This window comes from Alligator mississippiensis, chromosome 12 (genome assembly GCF_030867095.1).
Source record: "Alligator mississippiensis isolate rAllMis1 chromosome 12, rAllMis1, whole genome shotgun sequence".
NCBI classification, from domain to species: Eukaryota; Metazoa; Chordata; order Crocodylia; family Alligatoridae; genus Alligator; species Alligator mississippiensis.
In genome coordinates this window covers 56720505-56744623 of record NC_081835.1, presented here as the reverse complement: position 1 = coordinate 56744623, position 24119 = coordinate 56720505, and the positions used below count along the sequence as shown (strand labels likewise).

General features: G+C 44.7%; 1 protein-coding gene across 1 annotated transcript in view; it reads left to right on the top strand.

Moving 5' to 3' along the window:
* The first annotated feature begins 6055 nt into the window (after positions 1-6055).
* MEGF9 (multiple EGF like domains 9) overlaps positions 6056-24119 on the top strand; it is a 91459-nt gene continuing 73395 nt past the window's right edge. The window contains exon 1 of the mRNA XM_019475824.2: positions 6056-6541. Coding sequence (XP_019331369.2) covers positions 6175-6541 — 367 coding nt within the window. The 5' untranslated portion in view covers positions 6056-6174. The remainder of the gene's footprint in view (positions 6542-24119) is intronic.

Sequence of the window (24119 nt, the reverse complement as noted above, 5' to 3'; positions counted from 1 at the left end):
AGCTGGCCGGCTGCAGCACTTTTGCTGCTCTCTGGAAAAGCTGGGAGAAAGATGCCAAGAATTTGCTAATTAACTGATTAAGTTTCTTTTGCAAAATGGCAAATAAGAAGGAGTAACTATACAAGCTACTAAGCAGCTCTGCGTCCACGGCGAAGAGCAATTCTTTCTCTACCGACCCGCTCTGGAGCTGCCCACAATAGTAGTGTGGCTCTACTCAGATCAAGGTTGTGGACTGATCTGAAGGAAATGAATCCATGCTAGTGATTGCTTCATGATGAGGAAGAATTGTCATATCTCTTGTGATATAAAAGTCAGGAGCAAGGAGATTTTTAAAGTCACTTCACTGATGCTTTGGAGAACTGTTTTATTTATGTAAGAAGTGTGTAACAAGATATTTCGTGTGTGTCTGGTATAAAGGATAAGATAATCACTGGCTCTGCTCAGCTCCACGCAGAATTCCCCCTTGCAGCTGAGGTGTGCTTCTTGATCTCTCTTTGAACAGGTGTGTTTGTACATATGAGTTCCAAGGAGTATCTGTACAAATAAACTTGGGTAAGGGCCTTGTCACACGTTATACTCAGCATGTGTTAACTGCACTTGAAACACAAGTGCATGGGCATTCAAGCATTAAAACCCATGCTAAGTGTCATTGTAGTACATCTGTTTGTTGGTCCTCACCACCACAACACACCACAATGCACACCGGTATCTTCATTGGTTTTGGTATTTACAACACATTTTATTTAGAACATAGTAAGCATTACCATGTGACTGTTAAATTTTTTTCTAATAGCAATGCTTTCTAAGACTAAAAAAAAAAATGTCCTAAAAGCAACATGTGACAAGACCCTCACAGAAATGTCTGTAAGGACATGATTTAGAAAAACTGGTGGGCATCTCCTTTGTGTGGACTTACCCTTCTCGGTGGTTTGCAATAACAAAAGTTTTCTATATTAAGGGTGCTGACAGGCATGCAGGCCCCCACTCTTAACTCATGGTGCTTTACATAAAGCACCATGAGTTACAGCATCTCCCCCCCCCCCCAGATGTTTGCCTGTTGGATTGGGGGGGGCTGGAGGAGGGGGATTTAGCCTGCCTGCAGGACCCTCCTGCAGTGGAGGAGCTGCTCCTTTCTCCCAGCCCTGCTTCCCTCCCAGCTCCCATACTCTCTGTAGAAAGGGAAGGAAGAAGAGGGGAGGGGGAGAAAGCTGTGACCTGGGATTTGCCCAGCCTAATCCGGAGGGAGAGGATTGGGGGGGCATGAGGCAGGGGGCTCTACTTTACCCACCCTCTCCAGCTCAGGCTGAGCAAATCCCAGCCCAGACAACCCCAGAGGCAGGGCTGGGCTGCATCAGCCCAGCCCCATCACGCAACACAATAACTCTAGGGAACACAAGTTCCCTAAGGCACTGGAAAGTTGAGCACCTTCATCCGATTCCTCATTTGATGAGAGTTAATTTGTCGTGCGATCAGCCACTTTTGAAGTGCTCTGCAGCTGTACATGTGTGCCTTCTCATGGTTATAGAGCACTTTCAGGGAGCTGATTGCATGACAAATTCTGTCTGTGCCCTTAATGGAAGACTTGTATGTGTTGGGGGTTTGGCCATCCACATGTCTATACCAATGTAGCTGAGCCAATTTAAACTCTTAGCCCAGACATATTGCTTTGGTAAAGGGTGGCTTGCATCAAAGTGACTTTACCTTAATCTCAGACCTTTAGATTCATGTCAGTCATGTTTTTAAGCTGTTGCAGGGTCTCTAGTAGTGCAGATACTTTGCCTAAACCACTGAAGTGTCTCAAGCTATAGTGCAGACAAGATTTAAGAATAGCTTGAAACCCTCCAAGCTCTAATTTTACTTTATTTGGTTACATTTTTCCCTAGCATGCACAGGACTTTAGCTGGGGCAAAGGATGCAGTTTCAAAACGACCTCACAGAAGGTATGGCATTTACAGAGCCCTGGTAAATTTAAAAATGATTACATATGTTTTAAATTTCTTCTTCCATGTTACTAATGCTACTCCCAAACATAAAACCAGAATGACTTCTAAAAATATGCTTGTTTTCCAACACTAATGCAGTTTATTTACTGCATTTTGTTCAGCTCCAACAGCAAAAAGCAGACTCATGCTTCTTGCTTCTGTTTCCAATCGACCACTAGCCAGTTTCACAGTCCGAGTCTCAGGCAATACTACAAAACTGTAATGTACGGGTTTCAAATGTGGTGAACAGGGGGGAAGGAATATTGAAATCAAATTTGTTAATTTTATTATAAAAATGTCTCCATAATAATAAAAATGAGCAATATTCCACATAAAACTTAAGGCTAAACCACTTGGAAATCTCCTTTTAGACACAGATTGCATTTTCTACTGTACAGGAAACAGCAAGAAAGGACACTCCAGTGTGGTCAGGGAGCAATTTATGCAGAACCCGACTGGTTCCCACAGGTACAGGCTCTTCAATTAAAGAGGAAGCGTTCCTGACAACAGCAATAGCCAGAATGTGCTGTCGCTTGCTGTTCATGCTCACTGGGTGAGAGAAGCTGTTTGTGCTGATAAAATGTAGGGAATGTTAATAATAATCTTATGCATTTATAGAACAATTTTCCTCCAAATATGATCTCAAGGTGCTTGAAAATGACTGCACTCACAGAGCGTGCTTTTTATAGAACAGAACAGCCACATGCCTCTTTCTACATTCACAAGCTGGACTGTGATTTAGCCTTGCTCTTCAGGCACATTTGTACATTTTTGCATTACAGTCATTTCTGAGATCTTCCTACCTAAACATGCTCGGCAATGTCAAAAACCACTTAATACATATTGACTTAATGGGAATTGTGCAGCCAAGTGCTGCTGGGTGCTTTGAAAACCAACTCCTGGAGAGGCTTCATTACCTTGCTTTGCAATTAATGTTGAATTAAATAAAAAATGTATTGTGTACCATGTATTGTAATGGGTGTCAAAAGTAAGCTATATGTGTCATTGAGTTATTGTGAGGGATAGGATGGGATGGTTCTGGGACAGAGCTGGGAAAAAAAATTCCAGAGGGACACTTCCATTGTTAAACATGCTGATATGATAGAATCAAAATGCTCCAGGGGAACATAGTGACTTCATCAATATGTTCAAATGAACTCAGGAGGAGAGGCAGGTTGGCTAGCTTTCTGCTTACCTGTCCAGTGGCTAGGACATGAATTCCAGCTGCCTGATTTGCACTTTCCAGCTTGCCAAGCTCCTTGGCTGCTTGGAAGTTGGCTTTCCAGCCCCACCCCAAAAAAGTCAAACAATTTCCGTCCAGCCCACATATTGAATTACCTGGGTAAACAAAAGCACAAGGAAATACTTGTTGTCCTTTGGTGTCAATTATATTTGCTCCAACACAAATACTCTTGGAGATTATAACTAACAAATCTTGCAAGGGCTTTTCTACATGGTGAAAATTGACTGGCATAGTTATTCTGGAATATCATAGAAACATAGGAAATTAGGGTTGGAAGGTACCTCAGGAGGTCATGTAGTCCAACCCCCCAGGACCATCCCCAACTAGATCATTCCAGCCAGAGCTTTGTCAAGCAGGGTCTTATAAACTTCCAAGGATGGAGAGTCTACACCCTCTCTGGGTAATCCATTCCCGTGCTCCACCACCCTCCTAGTGAGAAAGTTATTCCTAATATCTAACCTAAACTTCCTTTGCTGCAACTTGAGACCTGTGCTCCTTGTTCTGTCATCTGCCACCACTGAGAACAGTCCAGCTCCATCCTCTTTGTAACCACCCTTGAGGTAGTTAAAGGCTGCTATCAAATCCCCACTTAATTGTTACACTATTATACTAAAGTCATGTTTGTTTCAGAAGAGAGGATCTACATGAGGAGCTATTACTGAATAGTGGTTGTGGCATAATTATTCCAAAACAGTTATGCTGGTCATTTCTTCCATGTACAAAAACCTTCTGCCAGGGAGAGTGGCAGCAGGAGTGGGTGGCTTCACCATCCCCCTTTGAAGCTTAAGCCTGCAGGACTTACGGTCTTATTTCTTTTACCGTAATCAGTGTGAATTTTGGTATGTTGATAACATACAGCCATGGGGCACATCCCAGCTTTCAGCCACGTGCCGGTGTATTTATCACGGTGCTGTTTTTCCTCATTAGTGACAAAACATAACAAGGTTGCCTGTAGCTCTACACAGCACAGGACTGTAGGCAAAAGGCTGTGTCTTTCTTTTATGTTTGTGAACTAGAAATCATGCTGTTGATACTCCATAAATAATTAATAATTCCATTGTGTTTTCCCTCCTACCATGTTGCCAATAGCTCTCCAAGGCAGAAGAATTTCATTGAGGTCATTTCCATGCCTGTGTTTCAAATAGCCTGGGTGACAATCTGTGGCCAACATTTTATCAACCTTGATGCTCATTTCAAGGTCTTGTTAGCCTTAAGGCTTGTTTTGAAGGGGCTATTGTTATTTGTACTGCAAAAGCTTCTAAGCACTGCACATAGTCAGAGTAAGAAGTAGCCCATGTCCTGAAGGGCTTACAGGTTTAATAAACAGCAGAGACAAAGAGTAGAAGGGTGGTAGCCTGCATCCCATTTCATAGAAGGAAAATTGAGACAGGGCGACCATAAGTGATTGGAGCAGGACAGCACAGTGAGTCTGTCTCCGAGTTGAGAAGTGAACCTAAATGGCAATTCAGTGCAGTAATCCTCAAACCACCCATCCCATAGGTCAGGGGTGCTCACCAGGCCCCCTGGCTCTGGAAATTTGGCAGCGGTGTTAATTGCCACTCCCCTGCTGCCAAATTTCCAGACCCACGGGCAGCTTGTTGGTAGTGCAGCACAGCCCTGCACACTTGACTGTACCCATGGGGCCAGGTGGCTCTGGGACCAATGACAGGCACTGACCCTGCTAACAGTGGTGGCCTTAGGGTTGTTGGGGCTCTGGGCAAGAGAGTCATTTGGGGCCCCTCAGAGGCATGTACTCAGGTAAATATTAACCTACTACAGTTGTATTGTGGATCTTTTGAATATCCTTTGGGGGAATTAGATAAATAGTCAAGTGTTAAAATGCAAATAGAGCCACTTCTTTGCAAAAGCTTCACCCCCCCCCAACAAAATTTGGACCGCCGAAAGTGTGGGGCCTTGGCTGGTTCACCCTCCCGTAAGGCCCATGAACCCTGGGCGCCCCTGGAGGCTGGGGGGGCACGGCAAGCTCCTGCAGGCGGCAGGTGCGTGGCGGCAGTAAGTGGGGAGCTCCCGCGGGTGGCTACTGTGCGGTCGGCGGCAGGGGAACAGGTGGCGAGCGCTAAGCAGAGGTCAGCGACCACCCGCAGACGCCACCGGCAACGTCAACCAGCAGCGATTGCGGACCGCCAGCAGCCTTTTCGTAGGGGGTGCACAGTCACGCTCAGGGGGGCACCGCCATGCTCAGGGGGTGCACGTGCACTCGCGTGCACCCCTACACCGCCGTACCCCCGGTTTCCAAACCCAAAGCAGGGTTGTGACACCAGCGGACGGGGTGGTGGCAGTGGGATGCGCGTGAGGATAAAGGGGTCAGGCGAAGGAGATTTGGGGCAGCGCTGCCTTGTCCGCACTCGCCGCCACCCCAGCACCAGCTGCCTTGCAGCCAGCTGCCCTGCCCGGACGCCCTCTGGAAATCAGCGTTATCCCTCGGGGAGCAGCATGAGGCGCTTGCTCGGGCTTTTGTCCGCCTGCCATGCCATCCGGGCACCTTCCTCATTGTTTGCACCGGACAGCGCGTTGCAGGGCAGCCCGGAGAGCCGGGCAGGGGGAACAAAGGGGCCCCAGCACCGTACCGCACCGCACCCGGCGCCCGCCCGCCCGCGCGGGCCCCTTTGTTGGGCGTCCCCGCGCGCAGCGCCCGTGTCACTCCGCGAACACAATGCAGCGCACCCAGCCGGGGCCGCCCCGCCCCCGCCGCGCGCGGATTGGCCCCGCGGCGCGTCGCAAACCCCGGCGCCGCGTCGCGATTGGCTGCGGCGCCCGCCCATCGGCACCGCCCCGGCGGGGCAGGGCGGGAGCGCGGCGTGAGGGAGCGCCCGGCGCTGTCACTGAGGGAGGCCGGGCGGAGCCATGGTGCCGCCGCCGCCGCGGCCGCTGCTGTCTCCCGGGCAGCGCGGGGCGGCGGGGGCCCGCGGCCGGGGGACGGATGAATGAATGAGCGAGCGAGCGAGCATGAGGCGCCGCCTGAGGCTGCCGCCGGCCGCGGCGGGCATCGCGCTGCTCTGCTTCGTGTCCGCGCTGGCCCTCGGCGCGCCCAGCCTCCCCCCCGCGCCCGCGGCCGAGCCCGGGGCCACCCCCGCCGGCCCCGACGAGGACAGCAACGAGCTGAGCCCCCGCCGGGCCCTCGCGGCGCAGGAGCCCAGCGCCGGCCCCACCTCGGCGCAGCCCGCAGCGCCCAGCGCCCTCCCGGACACCGCCTCCACACCTGCTGCTACTGCTACTGCTGCGGAGGAGGGGGAGGGGGCGGCGGAGGAGGATGAAGAGGAGGAGGAGGCGGCGGCCGGCGCCAGCAGCAGCCAAGGTGAGTGTGTGCCAGGCCCGGCACCGCCACCCCGGGCACAAGCCGGGAGGGAGAAGAGACAAGGGGCAGGTTTGCCTCCTCGCGCACCTTCCTCCCCCGCGGTAAAAAACCGGGGTCTGGAGCACGCTGCGATGTCTCCGGTGTGGCTTCTGCATACGTCGTTGGCCCCAGAGCGCTGCGGGGCCGAGTCCCGATCCGGCTGGCAAGGCCGGCCCGTTTCATCATAACAAAAAAAAAAATACGCAGGTGGAAACTTTTATCAGTCGCGCTTGAACAGAAGGTGAAGGTTGTTTTCCTGGCCTCGGCTGCTTTCTCGTGAATCCACCTGCGTTCAGGATAGACGGACGATAGTGACGTTCGATTTCGTAGACTTCGTAGACGTTGGGGTGGGAAGGGACCGTCGAGTCCAGCCCCCTGCCGCAAGGGCAGGAAGTCAGCTGGGGTCAAAGGGTCCCAGCGGGGTGAGCGTTGGATGAAACGGTGGCAAGTCAGGTTGTGGGTGAGCCTCCTGTCCTGGTAGACACCTGCCATTTCTATCTCTGTTTGTTTATTTTATTACATGCTGACATTCAGGTGCTCCGCAGCTCGACTAAACTCAAATGTATGCTCACGGTGCGACCGGCAGTTTTAGAGATGGGTTTATGGATGAGAAGGGGGATTTGGTTTGGCCTGGAGTCTTTCGTTCACCCTCGCGAGGGGCTCGGTCCTGCTCGCGGTGAAGTCAGCTGGAGTTTAGAAGCTGATGCCTGTGCGAGCAGGTCCCATGCCCGAGATGAAGTAAGGTTTGTACGAGCACAGAGTAAACTTCATACAGACAGGGGCAGTGGGGAGTCACAAATAGGAGGTCATTTGGAAAGGAACTGGTCTTGGAGCCTTTGAAAAAGTACCTGGGGGGGTCAGTGGAGGGATTAGAGACAAGCAGTGGTTTCTTGAACAAATAGCCACATGACCCCCACCCACAACAAACATGCATGGGTCCGCCCACCTTTGAACTTGATGGCAGAGCTTCCACTTGGTTCTGGGGAAGCAGGGTCAAGCTCGTGCTACCTTGATAAGGGTAAGTGTTGTGGACCCAACGAGGGTTAAGGAACAGATCCGTCAAACATGCATCAAACAGCCGTCTCGCTGTGACCGCTAATTAAATATTCTCTGGGGGAAGCAAGCTGCTTGTAGAGAGACATGGAAGATGTGTCTTTGGTTTGAATGGACGTAAAGACTGTTTGGCTCCAGGGGAGAAGAAAAACATAGGCTGTCCTCTCCTTTACCTTGGGTCAACTCTGCAGCAGCCAAATGAAGGTGGTGTGCACGGCACTTGTTCTTGGCTTGAACAGAACAATGCACAGGGGAGTGAGGGGGAGAGCACATCCCTCCCTTCACACCAGCCAGCAGAGCTGGGTAGCTTCAGAGAGGAGACTATGTTGGACCTGCTGTTAGGAGCTCTGTAGGGCATTATGACCCCTGGAGGACTCCCTGACTGGTACCTTAAAGGCAGAGCTGATATCTAAGAGTAAGTGGTTCTTTTCCCTTCTCTCCACCTCCGCACAGGCATTATTGCATTTGGGCTGGGATTTAATGGTAGTTGAATAAACTAGGATACACATGGAGAGTTTGTATTTGGGATATGCAAAACATCAGTTTGCTGAAAGGAGGAGAGGCCTTTGCAGATACAATATCTGATTTCCACCTGAGTGTTTTTAAAGACCTTAAAGCCCTTTCCATTTTGGGAGGCCCTTATAACACAGTCAGCTCAGCTCTAGGCCTGAAGCTGTTCCCTTTGAATCCAGTGGAGCTGCATTGATTTACACCAGCAGAGGATCTAGTCCTTGTTTTTGTATTGCTTGTTTCATATGAACAGTGTCCCCAAAGTGCCTTGGAACTAAATAAAATAAGGTAAGGAGTTGGACAAATGAAGAGGCAAAGGCAAGGGCAAAAACTTCTGTTTTCTGCTGAGCTTAGACATGAGGTGCTGCGTCAGCAGAATGGACCATGCTGTGCTCTCTTAACCTTTTGTGCTTTCATCTACTTCTACGGAAAACTGAAGGCCCAATCTGCCCTAATCTAAAATGGACAAAACTCCACTGAAGTCCGTGGAGCTGTGCCTATTTATTCCAGTAGAGAATTTGGCTCTCAAGCTTTAGAAATGCAGGTTACTTTGATCAATACATACATAAGTACCCTAGCACTAAATATACTTTTTTCAAGGAGTATTGAATTCATTACAAGGATGTGAAACATTCTTTGATGTGATCTTTGATGTGATGGGAAAGAACAGCGAAATATGTTCTTTCCCTTTTCGTTGCTGTCATGTAAGTGATATTAGTCAATCTGTCTGATTTGGCTAGAAGTGCAATCTGTCAATGGCTTCTCTCTTTTCTATGCTCTCACTTTTTTTTAATTTCTGTCTTTCTTTGTATTGCATTTTGTCTCTGTCCTGGTGAAGATACAGGATGGTTTAATGTTGGGAATTGTAGGTAAGACTACAAACGGCTGTATTTTCTTAGATCAAAAACCACTTTGTCTGTTGCCCTATGGTTAAACTTCTTCGGCTCAGTCAACACACTAATCTACTAAGTTGCGGTCTCTGGAATGTGTAGCTTGAGCATGAGGATCTCAAGTATAGAGGGTGAATATGCACATTGTATTGAAACATGTCAAGTAAATAGTCTCCATGTGATTCTGGGTTTAGGTTTTCCTCTGCAAACATTGAAATGTATCAAGAGGGAAGCTGATTTGAATTAGTAGTAGGGATGTAACCAACAGCCAACATTTTTATTGTCATTAATGGAAGTAGTGTATTGTCTTCAAGACAGATAATGCAGTGTCAGAAGATGCTGTATTTCTGTTACTGCTTCTAGAAGGACAGTTCTTTGGAGGCGGCATGTCTCTGAATAATGTAAAAACAGCACCTGCTAAGAGTAAGAAAACCATGACCTTGAGTTCATGTTTTCACTGCGGGGCACCAGCATTGCTTATGTGGGCAAAATTACAATGACCACACATGGGTGACACCCGGCACGAGAAGAAATATCAAAACTAGTAAGAAACACTCTTTCCTGTTCCCTGCATGATCTTGCATAATCTATACGTCACCCTGGCATGCTTGCCTAAATGTATGGTTTCAGCAAAGGACTGGCACCAGGAGTTTGTCTTTATGGTGCAAGGTAGCACCATGCAGAGATACCCCATGTTAGCTGTGTGTGTGCCAACTCTGGAACTAGAAGCAGTACAGCTGTGTTAAGGTGGCACTACACCTGGGCTGCTGCTGAGAAAATCCTGGGAAGTAGAGCTTAGCCCAGGTACAGCACCACAATAACGTGACTGTACAGATTCTGGTTCTGGAGCCGTGGCATGCAAACTTGGCATGGGATGTATCTACATGGCACTGTGTTGTGGCACACAGATAAGTTCACTGAGTCTAACCCCTTTTCTTTCTTGGGCTTCCTGTGTGCCCATGGGCAAGTTACTTCCGTTCTTGGTGTTACAGTTTCCTTATCTGTAAAATGGGGATCATAATACTTCTCTACCTGCTGCAGGTGTGTAAAGAGGTTGGTGAACTGTTTTGTAGTTTCTAAGTGCTAATTATTATTAATAGCTACAGCCAGTTGATCCCTAAATTATTCCTCTCTTGTGGCTTTGTACCACAGTGATGATGAGCATACAACAAAGGCCTATGCAAAAAAATTACACTTATGCCTGGATGTTAATACTTTATTTGTTAGCATGGCAGGGTGAGATTAAAACTGATTGATGTTGGGTTTCCTGCCTACTGGCAGATATAATGGGTGTAGGCCACCTTCAGAGGAAGGATTCCAGAATCCATCATCCAACGGAGTTCTGCTGTAAAAACATCTGTCTCCTTTCGGCAGGTTATGGATCATTTCAGAGGCATCTTCCTGATGTGATGTAGAAAAGCCTGCTTGACTTGCAAAGTTAGCATGTATGGTATGCAGAACCACTGGTGTGTATGGTAGCTGATCTCTGTTTTTTTTTAATACGGTTCAAGTCTACAAAGTGTCATCAGCAGTCTTTTAGGAGAAGAGATACATTTTTCAAGGAGTCATGTGAGGTTTTAATTACAGGAGTACCAGTACAACAAATGAGCATCATATGGTTAATTACATAAATTTAACCCTTTTTCCTAGGCTGTATTGTACTTCCAGCTCTCCTGTTTTAACCCATTTTGGGTAAAATAATACTGGCATAGTCTGATGTTGATGAGCCTGGTAAAAATCAGGAATAGGCCCGTTAGAGTAGGTGGAGTAAATAGATTTATAGTGATTTTAAAATGTGGGAGAAAAGCTCTGAGCCCATAGTATGTTCAGTGCTATCAAGCTCTAAGTGCTGAGTGTTATTACCAGTTTATTATCAGTGCATTGTTCACTTCTGGACTTAACAGATTTTCAACTATTCCAATCTTATGATTTTTAGAAATGTGAAGTATTCCTCCCCCTCCTCCCGCCCTTCAACGTCTTAGCTCCTGAAGTCCTGTGATTATATCAAAACTCTGGATTTCAGTTTATGAAGAGTAAGTTGGTAGCCCTTGTCACTGTTAAGACAAACTTGCAAATGTGATCCCCTAAAAGCTGCTACATTAGAAGGGTGGTGGTGGTGGGGGGAACCTCTCTTAAATTTATATATTTAACTATCACAATTTCTCAGCAGATCTCAAAGGTTTAAGGGAAGGGTTAACTCCTGATTTTTGAAGTCTTTAGGTTAGTGTTAATATGCTTCAGAGTAGGTGGATAGGTCATATTAGTCAGTGGTAGATTTTCCACAAGCAAAGAGCTAAGCCTTTACTTTCAGTCTAGACAAGTGCTATCAGATAATGGGAAACACCAAGCAAGAAAGAACAAATGCAAAGTCTTCCTGAGATGAAAGATGCTCCCTTTTCACCCCATTCACAGATCTGGCCTCACATACAGCAAATACATGGGTAGCAAGGCAGGCAGATCCATTGCATTCAAATATTCACTATACAGATTTGTTGCTGCCTACAGCAGAGATGAAAACTGATGACTAGAGATGAACCTAATGCAGAGGCCTGTTCCAGATATTTCTGAAACTTGGAGGGTCTTTGAAATCCCAGATCCCAAATTTTGCAAACTGCCCCTACCTGCAGAATCATTCAAATGGGATCTTTAGATTGGTACATCTCCAAAAAATGTGGGTGTTCAGCATCTGGATCTAGAACTAAAGACCCTTACAGTGGTTGTGTCCGCTCTGAGTTGTGTGTAAACAAAGCATATTATGCTATATTGAAATCTGGAGTAGAAGTCAAGCAAAACATACTAGTAGTAATGGACCTATGGAGCTGCTTTTGAAGTGTTGTATGTACCAGAACCGTTCTGCTACTACAGTAGGTTGCCCAGACTGAAAAGGTGCAGCCAAAGTGATAGTGTCTGCATTATAAGAAAAGATTATAATAGTCTTGGTTTACAAACCAGAGAGTAAGGCAAATCCCATAGAGGTATGTAAAATCCCAGGGGGAATACAGTTCAGTGCAGTTCAGTATTGCTAATCAGCTGTATGTAGGACTGCCTTGTTTACAAAATGTATTTGTAGAGCAAAGACATTGGTAGTTCTGTTCTCTTATCCCTCCTGACACACCTTGGCCATGGCCTCTGTTCTCTTACCCCTCCTGACATGCCGTCTTTCTGGTTAGCCACTGGTTGCATCCTTGAGGTGAGCATTTCAAAGAGCAGTGCAGTGTACAATAAATAAAGGAAAAAGTGGGAAATGGCAGAGACATATCTGGAAACAAGGAGCAGCTCAATTTTTAGCTCCTAGCTCCTCCTTTTTGGGGCCCCAGGCAAGTCTCAGGAATCCTTATGTCTCCGTTTCTCCATCTGTAAAAGATGGAGAATACCTGTCCACCTACCAGGGAAGTTGTGTGGGATGAGAGTTGAGCACACACAGAATTACCTATACTACTGTAGCAAACACCCAGTATTAAAGGAGACCTGAGTTTGAATCCCACCTATTATCACATCAGATTTAAGCATCCTGCAACACACTTCAAAAAGTCCAAGTCCTGGTGGGGCTTGGATTTCCACCTTACCTTACCTGGTTGCCTTTGTAAGTTTTACCCCTTTGGACCTAGTTCAAGGTGCTACAAAATTCTTTAACCCTCACTTATCCATCTTCCGTTGTCAGGCATCATGGTATCTTCACAAAGCCTCCATCCTTGTCTATTCCATTGTCAGCTTCTTGCACAATCAGTGATTTCTGTGTATGTTACCCCTTACGTGGATGGAGCAGCCTCCCTGAGCTCACTTGCAAGGCTCCTGCCTTCCTTTTAAAGACCTACCCCTCCTTTACTGCCTATGGCGAATGGAGCTCACATGTTTTCATATTGTTTTTACAGTATGCATATTGTTGCTACCTTTACCTTTCCTCTGCATTCTGCCCATTTGTCTGTACTTAGCCTGCATATATGTCCATAACTACTTAGCAATCACCTGGCATATGGTGGGGGCTACACTAAAGTGATACTGGAGCAGTCTATGAGGTTCTGGCTTGGTTTGGGCCTGGACCCAACCTTGGAGAAGAGCCAATGATCAAAGTTTTCCCTGTACCATAGGGAAAAATTCTGAAGTATGATTCATGGGGAAACAAGCTGATATAGAAACTTAAGAACTGGACAGGTGTTTTCTCTGCGTCTTCTATTCTAATTCCTTTCTGCCTGATGGGACTGCTCTGTTTCCTTCCTCTCCTCTGCCCTCATAGCTGTCCTCCTTTTTCCTAAACTTTTTGCTACCTTTCTATGGATAGACAACCGGATCTACCTTGTGCCAGTGCTGCTAGCATTTGTGTCACAGCCAGGCAAGGAGTCACCTTGTGACTTCACAAAGGACCCCTTTGGGTACATTATAATGTTCAATGCAGGAATTGACGAGTAAGATTTATGGTCTATGTGCAGTGATGTGGGGCAGAACATTTTCCAGTGCTTTATTTTTCTGTGGGAAATTTTCCATTTCTAAAAATTCATTGTTTCATAAAATTAATTGGTAACAATGAATGCATGCCAATACAATATTAGGCAAGCGTGGCAGTTTCAAAGTTGTAATTAATGTTTTTCAGGCGATTATCCCTAGGAAGTGTGTGAGAGAGTGCATATATGTTTTATTGATTTGTAAACAGGAGGGTAAATGCACTTGCATAATTATCCAAATCAAAAATCAAGTTACAAATTTACCTAATTGGTTGTGCAGGTCAAATCAAAACCAAATGAATTCACCACTAAGCTTGTTTCTATTGCTCAGAATCTCGTGCTTCTGTCAGAAGCGCAAGTAGTGAAGAAGATGCGGTGTGATGATAAGTTGCCCTTGCCCATAGACTCATTGGTTAAAACCACCCTTTAGCAAAAGAGAATGTGGTTCAAGTAGTTCTGAATCAGATTTACCTCAATCTGATTCTGAAATGGAACTAATAAGTAGTGCAAGCGATTCTACAGATAGTGACAGTGAAACTGGAGGTGCCGCAATGACCTTATTGGAAGAGAGTTAAACTCTGTTAAAGTAGATGAGTGGACAACCACGACATGTCATGCACAGTTCTTTGGTTGTGCTAAAATTAGTGCGTCAGCAGTTCCAAGTGCCTTCATTTTTTTTCTTACGTTCTTTGTTTAAATTTAAGGGAAGTACATGATATCGTGTATTGTCTTTACATTTTTACAAGTATTCCAATAAAAATAATTTCTTTCTACATAAAGTTTTGAATTCGTTTGAATATAACATTTAAACCACATTAAGTGTGCTGTCTTCCATTCTGTTCCTAATCAAATATTTCAGTTCAAATATATGTGGCTATTGGGACATAAAAATAACATGGGGGTACTTTTTTAGTTTTGTTTTCTAAATATAAGTCATATAAACATGCTAAATCAGATCATGCTCTATTTAGGGCATTGGAAAATTTTCTGGAAAACTAACATCACTGTCTATGTGAAACAGGAGGTCAGGCTAAATGATCTCTTCTGCCTTAAAAATCTATGAATCTCCAAGCAGTGCATACCTTTGCTTCCTAGAATTTGGGGTCTCTCTTGCTGGGCTTATAGGCAGAGGGAGCTTAGCTAAATGCAGTCTGGGAAAGCTTGGTAGCATTCATCTTAAACACAAAGGATGGAAAATTATATGTAAAGGTTATCTAGAACGCCCAATGGGAACTGCAGTGTGGCGGCTTGGGCCCAGCCTCTTGCTAATCGCCTGGAAATGCAGCTTAAGCTTGGTATCGTTTGAAAGCTCAGGATCTATGGTTCAGTGTGGTTGCTGAGATATCAAGGTTTCAAGGAGTTGTCAGCAGGATTGAATTAAAAAAAAAAAAAAAAAAAAGGAAATAGGAATTGAGTTACAATTGAATAGGGTGGGATATAAGGAACGATTGTAGCACATGCAACCATAATGGGAACAGCCCTGGGAGTGAACGTTTATGTTGCAATTCATAACTCTTGTGTCCTTGGTCTCAAGTAAAATAAAATTATGCTGCCTTCAGCAGCAAATGTGATGACCCTATATTCTTCTCATTCAAGGAAAGGATGTGCCAGGCTGAGCTCACTGATGCATCAGACTGGTAGCACTGTAACCCTCAAAAATTCCAAAATCATGAAGCAGGGGATGGACATGCACGCACGCACACCGTGGGCTTTTTTATTTGATTTCCTTTTGCGAGTGCTTAGGGGGCCTAGTTTTCAAACTTTTTCTCTATGACCAGGAAAGCACAGGAACTTACAGGGTGTTTTCTAAAGGAAAGCTGAGATTTTGGCATAATCACAGGACTTCAGGAGCCGGGCCCTGAAGGAAAAAAAATATCCAGCAAGACTGAGAATAGAAGGAGATGGCAATCCTGAGCCAGAAAGCAACCTGAATGATTTAGCCAAAGTACTTCTGTGGGATCCCTCATCATAGTATTTCATTGCCTTTTCATCCTTTACCTCCCCTGTGAGTTTCTTTGTCTTGCACATTAGAGGTACAGTACACGACTTGCCCAGTGTTCATACAGGAAACCTGTGGCAGAACAGAGTTGAATTGAAGTTTCCTTAGTCTGAATCAAATGTCCTGACCACTCGGACCATTCTTTCCAATAGCCATGGGGAATCACAGCAGAGTTACCTTCTCGTTTGATTTGAAGTGGGCTAGGTTTTGCCCCATCTTGCAGAACAGGGCACGGTGCTATTCCACAACTCCCAAGGAGTCCTCCAGAGTCTCTGGGTCTACATGGAAGGCCCATACCTCTGGGCCAGCCTGTGATTCCTGGCAATCTAGCTAACCTCCCTACTGCCTGACAGTGGGGCTCCAATGGTTATTTTTTCCTCTCTGTACCAGAGGTTCTCAACCTTTTTAGATTCAAGGCAGCCCTGGATAGGCTCCAGGCACCCCTTGGAAAATGCCAGCTCTTAGTTTTTCATAATAACAGAGCAGTTTTTCTGTTGCAAGGAACTCAGAAAGATCACAGCTATGAATTTCTAATTGAAATTTGTGGGTTTATCTTGTGAGTCATGTTTGTAAACCTAATAGTACTAACATTGTATGGTACCCTGTGGCACACTTGAAAAGACTGTACCAGTCTCAAGACACCCCAGGATGCTGTGGCACCCTGGTTGAAAATTAGTTACTGTTTCATACTGAGACCAGGAAATGACTATAGTAGTTCAGAAACTGTAGAGTGGTAACTACAGCTGAACGCTGATTACAGGAAGCACTACAAGTGGATGAAAATGTCACATACAGATTAGAACTTAGGTCATGAGGTATTGTAGAATATTGGACTCCTTCCACAGTCTGACTTGTGGTTTTCCATCCGGACTTTAAAGGCTGTTCTATATTTGGCTCACCTGTCTTCTAGATCCACCCCTTCCTCATTGATGACTGAGATAATGTTAAATGTACTTGGATCTTTTACGTCATGGGCTTTGTATTATTTGGTTCCTGCAACAAAACAAAACAGAACTTCCTAGGGCTGAATTTTTCTCTTATGAGCAAGCAGTTTGGGTGTAACCAAGTGGCAGGATTTGGCCCTTACTATTCCAGTAGCTGAAATTTGAAGCTAGTGTGAAGAAACCTGACATCTCTTTCAGTTTTAACTGGGATAATTTTGGTGAAAAGAGAATGCATTTTTTTTGGTTTGAACCCCCCCCCCCCAAACATGTATATAATACTCTGTGTGTGTGTGTGTGTGTGTGTGTGTGTGTGTGTGTGTGTGTGTGTGTGTGTGTGTGTGTGTGTGTGTGTAACTCCATCTCCAACACTCTGCCAAGTGGCCCTTGTGGTTCACTTGGCAGCTCAAACCACACTAAAAAAAGAGTTACATAGTTCGCACCATGCGTCTGCGCACCTATCCCTATACCCGTACCCCACCCACTACCCTCCTCAGAGGGGCTAATCCTGAAAAAATCTATGCCAGACCCCTCTCCACCAATTGTGATTAGAAAAGAAAGCAGCACTTTTTCTCCTCCATGTTGGTGACTATAATAAAATCTCAGTCACCAGAGAATAGCTTCCCAAAGGGCTGACTGACTTAGCTGAAGCAGGAAGAGGTAGTAGGAAGTACCTCCAAGCCCAATCTTTTTATGATGGTCCCTTGTGGGCTTGTACAGCCTGGATCATAACCTCTGCAGCCAGCGCTTCACTGCTGTTGGTACCTGAGCTACCTAGATCAAAGCTAGCTCAGCAGTGTCTGAATATGCTTCAAACCCTACCTCTGACTGCAGCATTGATGGCGTTTTGGTGTCACAGTTCCTTATTTGTCTCCCATCCCCCTTGCCTGAGTGAAGCAGCCTGCCATTGGCTCATTCTGGTAGCAGGTAACTTCCTCTTCTGAATCAGAGGACTTCCTTGTTGACAGGGAGAAGGCAGATCAAAGACTACTTATTCCAGGCTTATTTCTTGCTTATCTGCTTAGCCAAAGGTATTAATGGCCCAGTGAAGACTTCCCTGACCACTAATGCACAGACTAGAAGACTGGGGAAACCACCAGAAGAGTAAAATTGTCTACCACCTCATTCCCATGGGACAATGCATAAAGTAAATGCCAGTGTTGCCTGAGAGGAATACAGGGCCTGATCCAAAGCCATTTGACATCCATTAAACTTTGTAGCAGGTCCAGGGCCTGCAAACATGTAGAATACTAATTCTGCTGATTATAGAATTGAAACATTAATGCTAGAGGATGGACAGGAAATGCTTCCATAGATTTCACAAGAAGGAGCAAGGATTTTGTGAGTGGCAAACATCTTTTATCAATAGAAATAAACTCATTTCCATGCTGCCTACCAAGAGTAGGTATTTCTTTTGGGACTGTGTTATTGGAGGGGATTGTTCTTTCTGCTTTCCTATGGCAAAAAAATACTTAAAAAACAGTTTAAAGGAGCTGAATTGCCTTGCATAAATTAGATTGCAACAGAGACTTTATCTGGCTTATTAATGAGGTTATAGCAAAGGCTCTGACTAGCTTCAGAGTGCCTGGAATGTCACACAATGTTTGATTTTTGCCACCCTGGTTCATGCTGAACATCCATTGAATCCAGCAGGGGTTACTTGTTTAGTAAGGCATCGTTCAGTATGAAGAAAAGGAGGGGAGCACAGTGTTACCCCCAATGAATTGTTGGAGACTTCTGTATATTTTACTGTCTGAGGAGTAGATTGGAGCCTTGCCATCTGCCCTGCCTGAGGGAGCCATGCTGAGCTGTAGCACCCCAGGAGCAGACTGGAGAACCAGCTGCGCTTTGAAGGCTTGATTAGAGCCGATTGATAACCCAGGCTTCCAGGTTGCAAGAAGGTTTTAGTTGTTGTTTTGGTCCAAAACCAAATGTTCTTTAAATCTTTAGTGACTTGGAAGTGCCTGGACCATCTCAGTGAAGATGACATTCTTGTCTGCTTTACTGTTAATACCAAGAATTCCAATATCCTTGAGCAGCTGCAGGAAGCTTCTGGTACTCCTTTGCCCTGAGGTGGATAAGTTAGTGGACTGCCCGGGGCCTGAGAACCTGGCTCTGCAGCAGATCTATCTGAAATCCAGGCAGAGCTTTTTCAGAACTTAGCTTTGGAGTTGGTGAAAGGTCGCCAAAGCTGAGATGATTTTTTTTTTTTTGGGGGGGGCGTTAAGGAACCTGTTTAGGTCAACATAATTTTCTGATGAAACAAAAAAATGTTGATTTGGACTGGTTTTTAGTTCTTCTCTGCTCCTGTGAATTACTTTGCCCTTTGCTTCCCACTCTGTGCTTCTGGCCAGTACTCTTTCCTCTCCCTTTCCTGTTCTGCCCCTTCTTTGTCTGCTTACACACACTGGGGAGTTTCAAGTGGGTGTTCCTTGTTCCCTGACTGTGGCCCAAGTCATGATCTGAACAAGACCCTATGGGTGAGTAACAAGGGATCTTTGACAATCTGTCGCCTTTGTTTTCACCAAGCATAACAATGGAGGTAGATGTTTGGCAGCTGGGGTTTTTTGATCATACATAGCTGCCTGCAAAGAACAGACCATCTAAACATGTTGTCATAGCACTAATCTGCCTAGGAATACTTAATCTTTCCAAAACTAGCCCATTGTTTAATGAATGAATTCTTTTTCTGGTTGATGCACTTCCGGATGTTACCATACAAAATTCCACCCTGTTAGCAGCATGTAAGATATTGCAGAATGCTTTTGAAGGATCTGATTTTGCAAGCCTGGCTCACAGGAAAAGCATCCTTGGGATCAGCGGGGCTCTTTACCCAAGAACGAACTGCAGGGCTGAATTCAGAATTGGTCTTCTCTGTTCCTTACACACTAGATGGGGCTGATTTCAGAGCAGGGATAAATGGGCACAGTCTCACTGGAGCTGGATAAACTGACAACAAATCTGAGTTTGGCCCCATGCTACTCAGAATAAGTATATTCTGAATGCTTGCTATTTGAATTTTAAATTTGTCTTGTAAATTGTAACCAGTTCAGAGTAAGTTAGAGAGACAAATACTGTTCCCTGGAAAAATCTCTGCAACATTTTTGTACATAATACAGACCAGCGTTCAACCTGGAATAGGAATCACTATGTTGATCAGTTAGTATTTGTAATTCATTTGTCCTGTACCCATATAAATAAGCCAAGAGAAGAACATCCAACCATGGCAGGACAAACACCTTAAGTTTTTTATAGTTAACATGTTAAAAATAAAACAGTGGGCTGGCTCCACAGTCTTTCACTGGGGAACTTTAACCTTTTTTATCGAGTCCTGTAAGAGTTTCCAAATTATTTGTACTCATCCTTAACATTGACTAGATGTTCACATTTTCTTAGAGTAGATCTGACTGCCTCTCAGTTCCTTGCTTTCATGGCGCATTGTTAATCATGTTTTTCATAACAAAAACAACTGTACCAAGGTCTCTCTCTCGAGACAAGGGAGGAAGGATGATTTAGTAATTAGGGTGCTCCTTTGGGACCTGGAAAGCAGGGGGTGAGTTTTTTACTCTGCTACAGTCTTCCTGCATGATCTTGGGAGGTATCTTAGCCTCTCTTTGTCTCAACTGCACAGCTCTAAAATGTGATAATAGCATTTTCCTACTTTGCAGGGGCTTTGTGAAGATAAACCCACTAAAGACTATGAGGTGCTCAAATGTGCCTGGGTGTTGTGAGGGGAATGTGGTCTTGTGGACAGAGCAGTCTATGACCCGGAGCCAGGAACCTGGGATTGTATTTCTGGTTCTGCTGCTCACTTGGTCTGTGACCTGTACAAGTTAATTAGGGCTGTTGCTGTTCACATCTGAAATCAATGGGATTTTGCCATTGACTGTAAAAGAAACAAGAGCATATTCTTAATTTCTCCATGCTTTTTTAATCTTGCCAATAAGATGGATATTGTTATAACAACTTACTCACCTCACAACAACACTGCCAGGCATGATTAGAACCCATTCTAACATTTGGGGGTGAATTTCTTCCATACATTTTCCTATCCAAATCAATAAGACAGCTGTTATATTTTGGGACTGCAGCTGCTACTTCTGCCACAGCCAGAGATGCAGCAAAGCTCTGAAACAGGAGGGAATCTGTACATATAAGGATGGCTTTTTCCTCAAGGGTACCCATTCCTCCCACTTCCACCCTGCTTTGCATAGCAATTATTACTAAATAAGATGTAAATGCAGTTAATGTGTCATTTTAGAAACTTGCAAGAATCCTTTCTGTTTCTTTTGCTGCATCTCTTTATATAATCAATAGGCTGTCTATAACCTTTACCTGTTTAACTAGTCACACTACTTCCAACAGAATCTACTTCATTCCTTTCCTCACAAATTATACCACGTCAGTTTTCAGGCAGCTTTGCTGTATTCTGAGTGACTGGCTGTCTTTATTAACTGATAATGCTGCTAAGACAGCTTTGATCCTATATTATTTATGGAAATGATGGCATATAATTCTGAGTAGCTGATTAATGCTGCATGTATTTTTAATGTACTAGTTTTACTATGTGATTTGTGCTAAATGATTAAACCATGCTGCATTCCTGCATTAAGTCGCTTATGAAAACCATGTTTAAGGATCATATATATTTTCTTACACTATTTCAATTTCTATACATCCTTTCCTTTCAGGGTCACTTTGTCACTGCCATTAACACATGATGCATTTATGTTTTATTGGTAACAATTGAGAAGCCAGCAGCAGCAGCATTACGCTGACCATTAATGTACAGCATATATTTGTTGTTAGATTCACAGAATATATAGAAGAGAAAATAACCTATTAGGTCATCTAATGACTCCCTTTTCAGGTGTACGGCAATTTCCTGCAGCTTCTTTTTATTCATCTTTGTTCAGTCTAGATTTAAAGGTCTTAAATTGTGAGCCTTCCACTACTTCCATAATCCATGTTACTAAGGATTATTGCCCATCTGTGTGAAGCAAGATAGGGTCCTGTGCAACATCAGTATCTCCCAGGGGAGGGAAGATGTGTATAAAAAGGATTGGGAAGATGGAAGGGTGGTTGCCATACATGGTATATTCTCCATTATTGCCCAGAGTCTGGGAAACTGCCCTGTGGAGTTTGGGGCTCTAGCACCCTGAAGAGAGCTGCTGGGTGGAGGGGTCAAACCTCCTCTGCATTCTTGCCGATATTTCCTCTGAGATTGTCAGACAGGGTTTAGAAGCAGCACTTGTTTTTGATGTGCATTGTCTTCTTTCTGCATACGGGGAATAAAAGCGGAGTGGTGTTTGCTGAGGGAAAAGGTTTCTGGATATCAGCTGAGAAGGACTGGCCCCCTTCTGGCTACTCCAAAACCCTTACAGCTGGGCACAGTGATTTCTGCCCCATCCTTTCCACAGCCTGTTATAGTCTGTCCTCTCAGTGGATGACTTCAGGTGGAGTGGTAGAGTTTACCAAGTCCCCCTCTCAACCTTCCAATTGCAGAATTTATTGTAGAGTGATATGATATGAACCTGTGTTAGAAAAGCTGATGTTATTTTGAGAGTGATTTTTGTTGTGGTAGTGTTTAGGAAGGAGCCTCTGGCACAGTGCAAACCGAACAAAACAACAGTCCCCCTTTTCCACCCAGTGCAGCATGCAGAGCTTCAGCACCTCTTCTACCATTTAATGACTTGACACCTACATTCAGTAGTAGATTACAGAGCAAATGAAACAGAAATTCTGTCAGTTATACTGAGGTAGCACCTAGAGGTTTCAACCAAGTTGAGAACCCGTTGTGCTAAGTACTAAGCTGGTGAAAATAAGAGTCCTGAAGAGCCCACAATGTCAAACACAAAACATAGGGTTGGAAGGGACTCCCTGGATCCTCAAGTCCAGAACCTGCTATTGCAGACAACCATGTTTTATAGTTCGTCTCCTAAACATGGCAGGTCACTGTGACAAACAAGGAAAGAGTTTGGAGTGGAAAGGATGGTTATGTAACTACAATAACAGGATATTTTGTCATAAACTAGTTGCATGCATAACACTGAGCGAGTTCTTAGCAGACATTGCAAGACTGGGAGGACAGCTTCAGCAGTTTCCTAGGTGGGGAAAAAAAGGGAAACTAATCTAAATCAGGGGATGCAGTTATTGTCTTCAATAGCCCAACATTTAAAAATCAAGGTTAGTGGATACTAAGGAAACAACTTTGTGTGGCACGTAAGTATCTCAGTGATGTCTGTACTTGCCATAGTTAGGCAGTGACTCATCCTGAGGACACCACCTAAGTCAGAAGATCTTCTGTTCCAAAAATAAATATATTTTAGTTGTTCTCTGTGACCACAATTTGTAATGCAGCCTTTAGATCCCTGCTTTTATTTTGCACTCAGCTCAGGATTTGGGACTCCCCTTTGGATTCCAAGTGGATTGGAAATGGCCAAGTGTTTTCACAGTGATTCTGTTGTTTAGAGGCAGTTTTTAAATGCGAAAATGGACTTAAAGCCCTTTCAGAGAAAATGTGGCAACAAAGCATTTCCTGTTGCTCGCTTACATTTTAGGTGACAAGCACAAACTTTGCTCACGTTGTGGTATTCTTCAGTGGTCTGATATTTCTGAACGAATAACCATTATCAGTACTCTAAGATGTGGTAACATTTATCATTTTCTGGGGTGATGATGCTATACTAGTGAGTTGGGGAATTCAAAGCCCTATATCAGTCTCAGTCCTGTAGCTGATGTTCTCTGTTTCCCCAGGCAAGCTGCTTAATTTAGTAATGGGCCAGATCTGCTTCCTAACACACTAATACATCAGGTGCAAATTGCATCTTCTGGTGCCAGCAAAGGCTGTTGCATTCCCCTAGGGGATTTCACCCCTGCGAACAGACAAAAATGTTTTTTGTTTTGTTTTTTTTTTTTAATTTCTACTTGGAGATTCCATGTGTCCTCACTGTGAGAATTGCAACAGGCTTCAGATTAACAGGTTAAACTGGTCCAGTACTTGCATTTGCATTGTTGTAAGGAACTATGCGGCATAGGGCCTTGTTGTGTGGGGCACTTTAGAAGATGTTCTAACTTTTATTACAACACCATAATGCTTACTGCTATCTAAGCAAAACGTATTCTGAGTAGTCGCATAGTAAGGTTTAGTATGATCTCTAACGTGATCTCCAGGTCACTGATTGTCGGTCCCTGCCCTGGCGCTGCACCAAAGTCTTGATTGGCTCTGCCATGGTGCAGACATGGATGTTAGGAGCTGCAGACATGGGCAGCCAGGGTCTTGAACTGGCTCCAGTGCAGTCCCAGGGCTGGGACTGAAAATCAGCTACTGGCACTGACCATCACCTGAACATTGTGGTGTGGTGCAGCGACTGGAATGGATAGGCACTGCACTAGGGCCAGTAGGAAATGATTTGATTTTTTTTTTTTTTTTTTTTTTAAGATTCAGTTTTCTATTTACCTTTTGTCACCATGAACAAAAAACCCATAAAATACCACTTTTACTGGCTCTCTGTGCCCGAGATGTGGACTTGTAGTGCAGATAAATACTATAAAGATGGCCTTGTGGGGGAGGGAGGTGAAAGGAGGAATAGGGCAAATAATTTTTTTTTAACTGCATCAAAATAGGTTATATAGAATTGGAGAAGACTTTTTGGATGGTCGGTTTCTAAAGTCGAGAAGCTGTTACTCCAAAATACAGTGAGCTTC